Below are 11,683 nucleotides of genomic sequence, written 5' to 3' on the forward strand. Positions count from 1 at the left end.
AAGTAAGAGCTTCGTCGCCCACGATAACATGACGTTGGCCGGAGTTATATGTATAACCAGGAATTAGCAAGCAAGCAAGATTTACGTCCTTACCTGCGATGATATCGCGATGTACAGCCGGTGAGACCAATTCAACGTGTTGGATCTGTTCTGACAAAGTTCCCTGTCTATGAAGCAAACTGTTTTCGATGGGCGATTCATGGGAGTGAATGTTCGAGTTGGCATATTGCGTTTCGTTAGAAATTAAATTGGATGGTTGCTCGCGTATAATCACACTTGCGCCATGTTGATGTTGTTGTCTGTGTGTCGCCAGGTCGTTGACGTGAGTACAGCAATGGTCGTGAGGGCGCTGTTGTTGCTGAGCATTTACGATGTTTGTAAGATTTGTAACTGCCGTTTGGAGTTCTGAAAATATCGCGGGAGTTATAACTGTGCCGCTGGTACTTGGTTGGTCATGTTGAGGTGAGGCTGAAACAACCACTGCAGGAGAAACGGGTAGGCAATCAGCGTTGTTAGCTTCCTGTACTGCAGGTCTATGTAGTACTGTGGTGTCGTCGATGCTTCTTTGTTCCAAGACTATTTCATCAGGCGTCCGTGTGGTCGAGCGTGTAACTGGACGAGTATAAGGCTGGATACGTGGTTGGGCATTTCTCCAAGGACGACGTCCTTTACCTCTTGGTGCCATTGTAAACGTATGTTAGTAGTTGAAAGCCGAACAATTACGCCGAGTAGATGAAATAATGAGTTGTATAAAAGCAATTGATTGAAAACAAAACGATGCTCACTAAGCGTGGCTAAATACATGAATGACTAAGACAAAGGCACACAAAAGAAAGCAATTAGCAAGGGACGCTAGGGGATGAGTGCAAAAAGACATTGATTGGCCGGCAAAAAACAAAGCTGTGGTAGGTAAACAAAGCTGTGATAGGTCAAAATAAACGAGCTGTGATAGGCTGAAGGCAAGACGGCCAGAATCCTGATTAGACTCCAAGCTCAGGGCGTTTTACAAAATCGATTTTAGCAAGCCAAAATCACACTAATACATTGCATCAGTCACTTATTAGTTATTTATAATGCATTGCATCAGTTACTTATTAGTTATTTATAATACATTGCATCAGTCACTTATTAGTTATTTATAATACATTGCATCAGTTACTTATTAGTTATTTATAATACATTGCATCAGTTACTTATTAGTTATTTATAATACATTGCATCAGTTACTTATTAGTTATTTATAATACATTGCATCAGTCACTTATTAGTTATTTATAATACATTGCATCAGTTACTTATTAGTTATTTATAATACATTGCATCAGTTACTTATTAGTTATTTATAATACATTGCATCAGTTACTTATTAGTTATTTATAATACATTGCATCAGTCACTTATTAGTTATTTATAATACATTGCATCAGTCACTTATTATTTATAATACATTGCATCAGTCACTTATTAGTTATTTATAATACATTGCATTAGTCACTTATTAGTTATTTATAATACATTGCATCAGTTACTTATTAGTTATTTATAATACATTGCATTAGTCACTTATTAGTTATTTATAATACATTGCATCAGTCACTTATTAGTTGTTTATAATACATTGCACCAGTCACTTAGTTATTTATAATATGTTAGTTGCTTTGATTGGGTAGTTTCTCAGTTATTTATCTCTTATTTCTGTTAAAAAGGTACTTTCATTCGAGGTTTGGAAACAACTGCAATTTACGATCCTAAAACCGAAGAATTTGTTCTCCATACTCCCACATTATCAGCATTGAAATGGTGGCCTGGAAACAGTAAGTATGAATCTTATAATGTCCACACAATTATACTCAGACATTGTATCATAACATGGTTTCTTGGAAACTGCAAGTATGAATCAAACAATGTTCTTACATTTGTACTCACGCACTGCACAGTAAAATGGTGGCATGGAATCTGTATATATGTAACTATGAATTAGACAATGTCTATACAATTGCACTCGCATACTGTACAGAAAAATGGTGACCTGGAAACTGCAAGTATGAATAATTTTTTTACACAAAATCGTACGCGCACACAGTACAGTAAAATGGTGGCCTGGAAACTGTTAGTAATCAAATAACAAGCATTTAAATACCAAACAGTTTATTGAATTTTGCAAAAATGAATGTACCATGTTTTTCATTTATTTGTCTGAAAAATATATGATGTATAAATTGCGTCTAACAGTGTTATCCATCTTTCGTGTAAATGATACTAATTTAACCATTTCATCACATGACGTGACACGCTCAACATCTAATAATTGTAGTATTTGCTAGTGGGAAAAACTGCAACACATGCTGTTGTCTTGGCACAGTTATACACAAACGGAAAAAGCTATGGATTACATCCATTTATTGTGCAGTTACGGAGTCTGGAAAACCACCAACCTTTGCCAGGTATGAACTTCGTTTTGCTTATTATGTTCAGGTATTATATTCGGAGTGTCCTCCTATTTTGATGTGTATCTTGCATATTATGGACTTCAATTGTTGGTATATACCCCATATAGATTCATCCAACATTCAATAACTTTGAATTGATTGGTATGACTGTTCTTGCCCCCCCAATCATTATCTGAGAACAGCTTGTCAGATTTAAATGAAGCTTAGCACAATTACGTTTTAAGAAATTATCTGCACATTGTTGGCGCACCACATCGCCAATTTTCAGTAATATCATTATCTCAAAATATTAAAATTATGATGTTAATGAAGTCACAAATCGGGACCTGAATCGTTGAATTGAATTGGAAGAACTTTTCACAAGATATTCAGAACAGCTTGTTAAGACCTCAACAACAGAAAGAGTGAAGGTGCTTCCATTTTCTCTACCCTGATTATGCTCATTTAACTAGAAAAACGTCTAATAATTATATTGTAGGTATAACACTTGGTGATATTGGACCGAAGCTTGGATTTCATAGCTTCGATAATGGTTTCCTGGGATTTGATCATGTCAGAATTCCAAGAAGGAATATGCTAATGAAATATTCACAGGTTATTAACAATTTTATTTTGTTGGCAGTGGGTGTCCATGAGATACATAATGTCTGCAATATATTCAACCACACAAAATATTCAGATAGTTATATTACCTGACACTGTGCTCTCATGTTCGTGTTGCTTGCCAATACATTATTTTTTTTCTTGCAGTTTCGTTAACTTGTCCACATTTAATTTTTTGGATCAGCGTAACTTGAGTGTATAATGTGTGTGAGCAGAATTTCAGATTTATAGTCAGATTTATTCATATTTCCTGCTAGGTTTCACCTGATGGATTTTATATTAAACCTATACATGCAAAACTAACATACAGCACTATGGTTGAAGCGCGTGTCACACTTGTCAGTGATATCGCTTATTCGTTATCGCAAGCTGTCACAATTGCTGTAAGATATAGTGCTGTAAGAAGACAAACTGAACAGATTAAAGGGTATATGATAATAATTATTATAATAATATAATAAATATAATAATAATAATAATAATAATAATTAAATGCTAAGTAGCATAATATACAGAGTTGCTAATCTCTTGGTTGTGTTATTGTTTGCAGTGTAAAGGAACCACAAATTTTAGACTATCGAACTCAGCAGTTGAAACTGTTTCCATATTTGGCTGCAGCATATGCATTCACCTTCACTAGTTTTGTTATAACAGGTCGATATATTGAAGTCCAAAATGAAATGAATGATGGCAATATGGAATCACTTTCTGAGGTGAAACAATCATGTATTGGTTGAAATAAGAGATCATGTACTTGGTTAAAAAGAGAGGTTTGGACGATACGTCATATGAGAGATTCATGTACTTGGTTGAAATGAGAGAAAGTTTGGATGATACGTCATATGAGAGATTTATCTACTTGGATGAAATGAGAGAAGGCTAGATGATACGTCATATGAGAGATTCATGTAATTGGTTAAAATGAGAGAAAGCTGGCTGATGCCTCATATGAGAGATTCATGTACTTGGTTATAATGAGAGAAGGCTGGCCGATGCCTCATATGAGAGATTCATGTACTTAGTTGAAATGAGAGAAGGCTGGCTGATACGTCATATAAGATGTTCATGTACTTGATTGAAATGAGAGAAGGCTGGCTGATACGTCATATAAGATGTTCATGTACTTGGGTGAAATGAGAGAAGGCTGGCTGATACGTCATATAAGATGTTCATGTACTTAGTTGAAATGAGAGAAGGCTGGCTGATACGTCATATAAGAGGTTCATGTACTTGGGTGAAATGAGAGAAGGCTGGCTGATACGTCATATAAGATGTTCATGTACTTGATTGAAATGAGAGAAGGCTGGCTGATACGTCATATAAGAGATTCATGTACTTGATTGAAATGAGAGAAGGCTGGCTGATACGTCATATAAGAGATTCATGTACTTAGTTGAAATGAGAGAAGGCTGGCTGATATGTCATATAAGAGATTCATTTACTTGATTGAAATAAGAGAAGGCTGGCTGATACGTCATATAAGAGGTTCATGTACTTGGGTGAAATGAGAGAAGGCTGGCTGATACGTCATATGAGAGGTTCATGTACTTAGTTGAAATGTGAGAAGGCTGGCTGATACGTCATATAAGAGATTCATGTACTTGGATGAAATGAGAGAAGGCTGGCTGATATGTCATATAAGAGATCCATGTACTTGATTGAAATGAGAGAAGGCTGGCTGATACGTCATATAAGAGATTCATGTACTTGATTGAAATGAGAGAAGGCTGACTGATACGTCATATAAGAGGTTCATGTACTTGGATGAAATGAGAGAAGGCTGGCTGATACGTCATATAAGAGATTCATGTACTTAGTTGAAATGAGAGAAGGCTGGCTGATACGTCATATAAGAGATTCATGTACTTGATTGAAATGAGAAAATGCTGGCTGATACGTCATATGGGAGACTCATGTACTTGGTTTAAATGAGAGAAGACTGGCTGATACGTCATGTGTGGTGTATCTCTCTCACTGAGTTTCTACTGTACTTAATATACATTGTGTGAAACAGCATGCAATTTGTTATATCGCCAATAATCACACAATAATAATGACATGCCTGATGTATGCTATTGATCAGAATTTGAATTTTTATTCATCTTACAGTGAGATACATAAAACATGAGGAAGTGTGAATGTGTTAGCCATGCATGAAACATTTTCTTTGTATACATCATCCCAGCAACATGTAAATAACCATCTTACTTTCTTCGTGTGTTTTTTGTTATATTCCACAAAACCTGTCTGAATGAATAAGTTCATTGAGGTGGCAATGAATATTTCCAATAACTAAGCAAGATTTCTTTTTGTTAACCTAAAATTCTATTTGGTTTTCTAGTTACATGCTCTCTCAGCTGGTTTGAAAGCTTTCACATCATATGTTGGGAATGAAGGAATTGAAGTTTGTCGCTTGTCATGTGGTGGACATGGGTATTCACAAGCAAGTGGATTTCCTGAATTGTACACATTAACAGCACCCATCAGTACCTTTGAAGGAGAAAATACAGTTATGTTGCTGCAAACTGCTAGGTGACTATTTACCTCGTACCTCTGTAATGCACAGGTGTTGTGCAGTAATGGCAATTTCCTCAGTACATAGTATTCGTATGTACACAGTGAATATGGTAATTGCAGTGTCTGTCCTGAATGTATCGATAAAAAAGCTACTGAAACAGTACGTAGTAGTACTGACATACATATTATGATTTATTGTTTATTTTCAGATACTTAATGAAGTGTGCCACTACTGCAAAACGTGGTTTGGAGCTTCCAAGATTTGTTTTGTATTTGAGTCAACGTCAGAAAGGTCAATGCCCTGCTAGGAATGAAAGTGACTTATTGGATCATGGATTACTATCTGATGCATTTGAGCACAGAGCTCGCAGGTAATGTTTAGACTAAATATGTATACATATATGTGTAACATAAGACATTTGAGCAGAGAACTCGCAGGTAATTGTTAGACCAAATATGTAAACATATATGTGTAACATAAGACATTTGAGCAGAGAACTCGCAGGTAATTGTTAGACCAAATATGTAAACATATATGTGTAACATAAGACATTTGAGCAGAGAACTCGCAGGTAATTTATAGACCAAATATGTAAACATATATGTCAACACAAGACATTTGAGCAGAGAACTCATAGGTAATGTTTAGACCAAATATGTATACATATATGTGTGACATAAGACATTGGAGCAGAGAACTTGCAGGTAATGTTTAGACAAAATATGTAAACATATATGTCAACACAAGACATTTGAGCACAGAACTTACAGGTAATGTTTAGACTAAATATGTATACATATATGTGTGACATAAGACATTTGAGCTGAGAACTCGCAGGTAATGTTTAGACCAAATATGTAAACATATATGTCAACACAAGACATTTGAGCAGAGAGCTCATAGGTAATGTTTAGACCAAATATGTAAACATTTCGTCTTTTATATATATAAAGTAGATACGAAAGTCGATTACTCGATAAACAAAAGTGCTCAATACAAAGTATATGTAGAGCGTACAACATTTTTTTAATAAAATAAGTAAAACTATTTATTGTTAGAAATATGAGACTACATAAATCACACACAGCACAGATTATGTTTTGTTTATTGGAAAAAAGCATAACGGTCATTAGCCCACAGAGTAAATACAATGTTATTTAATTATATTAAGTTTCTATATGAGGTTAATCTAATTTGTTCTCATTTCTAGACCTTCGAGAGAATCTATGAAGATTATGTTCTAATATGATAGCAGTGAAATATGAAACCACAAAATGAAATTCTTTCTAAATAAAAATGTGTTGCATTCATCCTAGTACTCACAATATCATCATGGCATAATAACGTTTTTCTTTTTCAATACACATTTTAATACAAGTCTTTATTTTCCAAGTGTTGACTTAAACTATGGATATGAATTTAGCCTTGGGGATGGGGCATTGTAATTATGAACAGTAAAAGTAACAGACTTGTTGACACCTTGGTTCCACATGACCGAATCTATAGCGAAAAAGCAAGATATGCTCAGCTGTGATACTATAACACGTTGATAATCTAAACATCACACACCTTTTAATAATGACATCCATCTGTAGTATTTTCATCGATTAGATAATGCATTATTTGAAGTAAAGGACATAGATACGATTTCGACCACATGCACTCGTATTAAGCAGAAATGTAAATAAATGTAATAACGTACAATTGTGGAGCATAGTTTCCTTATCATATAGTAATATCGGCACAATTCACAAAATTAAATGAATTAAATCTAATTTAACCAACCCAACTAGCTTTCTAATCATTACTTTAAATAAATGCACAACATAGAATTATTTGTCCACCTTATAGCATGTGATTTAGATCATGGTTTTACCTAAAACAAATACTTATTTATAAATGAATCTCGATAATAAGATATGTTATATGATTCATTTTGTAACTAGTATTTTTTACATATGAAATGATGGAAAATTTTGCAGTTATTAAATAAATGTATAATTTGTACAGGTTAGTGATCGAGGCTGCACAGAAGATGCAATCCAATATTGGCAAGGGCAACCCACAACATGTTGCATGGAATAATTGCCACATGTATCTATTAAAAGCTGCAAGTGTAAGTATGTAAAGCTGATGACATAATATTAGTGAATGCTTTGAGGGTACATGAGGGTTATATTCCCAGTACCCAATATGACCAATTTAATGACCATCGATTAACACATTATCTGAACTGATATGACTGCCATTAATGTATTCAGTCATGCATCTAATATTGTATAACTGTGTACTATTCATGTCAATTATATTATTGCATTGTAAACTAGTTGTGTCTTCATTAGCATATTACTGTGTGTCATAGAATGCTATATTTCGTGATGAATAGAGATCAACCCATTGCAAACACATGCCCCATTAGTCTTCAGTAAAACAGGGTAACCATACCAACAAGGATAGTACCACTAACTCTAGATAGTACTTCACCTCAAAACCATCCACTAAATACAGCCACACTTCAGTACAACTCCTCGCCATCTTAGCGAAAGCCTTACCTAATTTCTGCTACAGAGGGAGCACATCACAAAAACAAATACTGTGCACATAACCAGTCATCCATTAATTGTATCGTGTTATTTCACGTGACTATTGTCTGTATTGTTTGTCTAGGCACACTGTCATTTTTATGTGGTGCAGACGTTTGTGAAATATATAAACGATACTGAGATGTCAGATGCTGTACGTGATATTTTGACGTCATTGTGTCAGTTTTATGCCTTGCATGGTATTTGGCAAAATGCTGGTGATTTCTTGCAGGTGAGTGAACTAATGTTCCCAAGTTTGGGACCAGTGAACAGTAAACATCAGATCATGCAAAAACTTAAAATACAAAGTCCACACATAATGATCTAGTAATTTATATATCGTTATTTATACAGTATTGCAATAAACAATGAAACGAACGTTAATTGGGGATAATTGAAATTTATTGACAATGTTATTATAGGATGGTTATATGAATGGTAACCAGTTGGACATGGTGCAATCTCTTGTGGGAAAACTCTTAGACAAAATCCGTATTAATGCTGTAGCTTTGGTTGATGCTTTCGACTTTCGTGATGAGATATTGTGTTCTAAGCTTGGAAAATATGATGGTAATGTCTATGAAGCTATGTATGAATGGGCCAAGAATTCTCCACTCAATAAGACCGAGGTTAGTGTCAAGTGTGTCCTCTATAATGTCTATGAAGGTTTGTAAGAATGGACCAAGATTTCTCCATTCAATGAAACCTAGGTTAGTATAACGTGTGCCTTTTATAATGTATATGACGGTTTGTATGAATGGGCCAAGAATTCTCCACTAAATGAGACCTGGCTTAGTACAACCGAAGTTAATATAACGTGTGCATTTTATAATTTATATGACGATTTGTATGAATGGGCCAAGAATTCCCCACTAAATGAAACCTAGGTTAGTATAACTCGTACCTTTTATAATGTCTATGAAGGTTTGTATGAATGGGCCAAGAATTCTCCACTCAATAAGACCGAGGTTAGTATAACTTGTACCTTTTATAATGTCTATGAAGGTTTGTATGAATGGACCAAGATTTCTCCACTCAATAAGACCAAGGTTAGTATAACGTGTGTCCTCCGTAATGTCTATGAAGGTTTGTATGAATGGACCAAGATTTCTCCACTCAATAAGACCAAGGTTAGTATAACGTGTGTCCTCCGTAATGTCTATGAAGGTTTGTATGAATGGACCAAGATTTCTCCACTCAATAAGACCAAGGTTAGTATAACGTGTGTCCTCCGTAATGTCTATGAAGGTTTGTATGAATGGACCAAGATTTCTCCACTCAATAAGACCAAGGTTAGTATAACGTGTGTCCTCCGTAATGTCTATGAAGGTTTGTATGAATGGACCAAGATTTCTCCACTCAATAAGACCAAGGTTAGTATAACGTGTGTCCTCCGTAATGTCTATGAAGGTTTGTATGAATGGACCAAGATTTCTCCACTCAATAAGACCAAGGTTAGTATAAAGTGTGCTCTCTATAATGTCTCTGAAGATTTCTTTGTGTGGGCCAAGAATTTTCCACTAAATTAGACCGAGATTAGTATAGCTTGTTTCCTCTATAGTGTCCAGCAAGCTATGTTTGATTGGGCCAAGAATTCTCCACTGATTGAGACTGTTGTTAGTATAACGCTCATCCTCTATAATGTCTGTATATTCAGTGTACACGTTGTAATTTGAAATGCTTTTTCTCTAATGTTTTACTTCCAGGTGCATGACTCCTATAATAAATATCTTCGTCCACTGATGCAATCTAGCAAGGCTAAGTTGTAAAACAAGATGAACAATCACTTCCATAGCACTTTTGTTAATAAACAAAAAATGAATGAATAGTAATTTATGAATTCTTCAAATTGCAATTGATGATATTGTGTTGTGTAGAATTTTAAAAGGAAATATAACAGATACCAGCTGTGTTATGTTATGACAAGGGCTGGTCAGAATATCTTCACTTCATAACATTATTATATAACAATAAATTGATTTCATCATAGTTTTTAGGGAACTAACTTGATTTGAATTTGTGTTATATAGACATCTTTGTTTGTGTATTGTGATTCAATTTAAACTGTAAATTACACTTTTAGTTTATTCAGTGTGATCATCACACTGATCAAAATACAATAAAAAGTACAAAATATGACATACCATGGTATGCCCACAAAAGCCGGTATAAAAAGGATTACATGTATATCAATTTTTATGTGATAATAATGATAAATTGTTTATTGCATCTTTAGAAATACAAATTTCTTCAGTATATAGCAACATAAATATTAATCAATTTAAATAAAATATAATTATTTAGTAAAAAAAGTTTTAAAAAGTTGTTGGAATGCCGTGAAGATGAATTGTGCGACATGCTTAATTGAGGTTTTGTTTGTTATTTCCATTAAAAATTGAAATTTGTCATTATTAGTTTTCTTTTGTTTTGGAATTATAGGCTGGGGCCAGGTTATTGTAGGAAAATTAATTCCATTACTTCTGACCGAAACCGTGCAGGGTTGCAAACCTGGTGGTGTTGGGAGCCAGCGTTTTACAGGGGAAAACTTTACAGACTCAGCGAGCTGTGCTCCAGGGGCTCGTCTGTATAGAGTACAACATTCTTGTATTTTTTACATCATTTATACTGTTAAATTTATGTATATATTGTAACATTTACAATGAAGCACAAGTTTGTTTGTGCTTAGACTGGATAATAACGTACATACATCTATGATAAAATTGTACGAAATTCTGAGAATTGTATGTAGCAGTATTGTGTATTATCGCATCATTGTATATTTTATTGAATAGTGCCACTTATTGGGTCTACGCACTACAGACAATGAGGTACGTACTACCAAACTGACGATATATGATAGACTTGAGCTTGTAATATCACGCACCGGAACCAGCTACGTTTGACTGTCGTCGTATCCCCATTCTGTGCTCAGCCACTATCAATCTCAAAGTCAAGATATTTGGGACACATCTTTACGTTATTTGAACTCTATCTTGTTTAAGTATAATTTAATTGAAATAATCAACAGTACTGTATACCTTGTTTATTTTATGATCTGTGTATCATCAATATGATTATTATATTTATCCCTTGCTTGACACTGTAGATGGTCACTGCATAATATATTTCTGATGGTGATAAGGTTATTAAAAATATATACTACTACTACTTGTAAATGCACTGTATTTGTGGGAATGATAGCTCGACCAAACATTGCCAAATTGTTCCCGGCCTAGTGCCAGTGACAAACATTTGTTACGGTATTTATGATGTATTTTTATCAACAGCACCTCTATCCAATTTATAACACATTTTTTGTTATTGCCATAGTTCCACATGTCTGCTTGTCTAAAATAGCTGGGTTTAATGGTTCTAACAAGGTCATTACTATACAATAAACAATGTTGGGCTTACTACACATTCCTGTACTCCGTTTCTATACTCAGTTGAATCATCAAAATCCTGTGTTAGTGTATTTCAGTAGTTCATTGATAGTAAGAGATTCTCGAAGGTTTTTGCAATACTTGCTA

The 11,683-nt window shown here is 34.5% G+C and overlaps 1 protein-coding gene across 2 annotated transcripts in view; it reads left to right on the top strand.

Annotated features, from left to right (window-relative positions):
- Positions 1 to 11,329, top strand: part of LOC100367747 (peroxisomal acyl-coenzyme A oxidase 1-like) — a 45,972-nt gene extending 34,643 nt beyond the window's left edge. Inside the window, exons 5-15 of one of the 2 annotated variants that reach the window (XM_006823746.3) lie at positions 1,707 to 1,814; positions 2,325 to 2,444; positions 2,929 to 3,044; positions 3,311 to 3,480; positions 3,604 to 3,766; positions 5,395 to 5,585; positions 5,780 to 5,941; positions 7,582 to 7,687; positions 8,239 to 8,385; positions 8,576 to 8,782; positions 9,860 to 11,329. In XM_006823746.3, coding sequence (XP_006823809.3) covers positions 1,707 to 1,814; positions 2,325 to 2,444; positions 2,929 to 3,044; positions 3,311 to 3,480; positions 3,604 to 3,766; positions 5,395 to 5,585; positions 5,780 to 5,941; positions 7,582 to 7,687; positions 8,239 to 8,385; positions 8,576 to 8,782; positions 9,860 to 9,922 — 1,553 coding nt within the window. In that variant the 3' untranslated portion in view covers positions 9,923 to 11,329. The remainder of the gene's footprint in view (positions 1 to 1,706; positions 1,815 to 2,324; positions 2,445 to 2,928; positions 3,045 to 3,310; positions 3,481 to 3,603; positions 3,767 to 5,394; positions 5,586 to 5,779; positions 5,942 to 7,581; positions 7,688 to 8,238; positions 8,386 to 8,575; positions 8,783 to 9,859) is intronic. The other variant, XM_085504223.1, reaches the window with a different exon arrangement.
- Positions 11,330 to 11,683: the final 354 nt, after the last annotated feature.

The sequence above is a fragment of the Saccoglossus kowalevskii genome, chromosome 10 (assembly GCF_978046115.1).
Source record: "Saccoglossus kowalevskii chromosome 10, keSacKowa6.1, whole genome shotgun sequence".
NCBI classification, from domain to species: domain Eukaryota; kingdom Metazoa; phylum Hemichordata; class Enteropneusta; family Harrimaniidae; genus Saccoglossus; species Saccoglossus kowalevskii.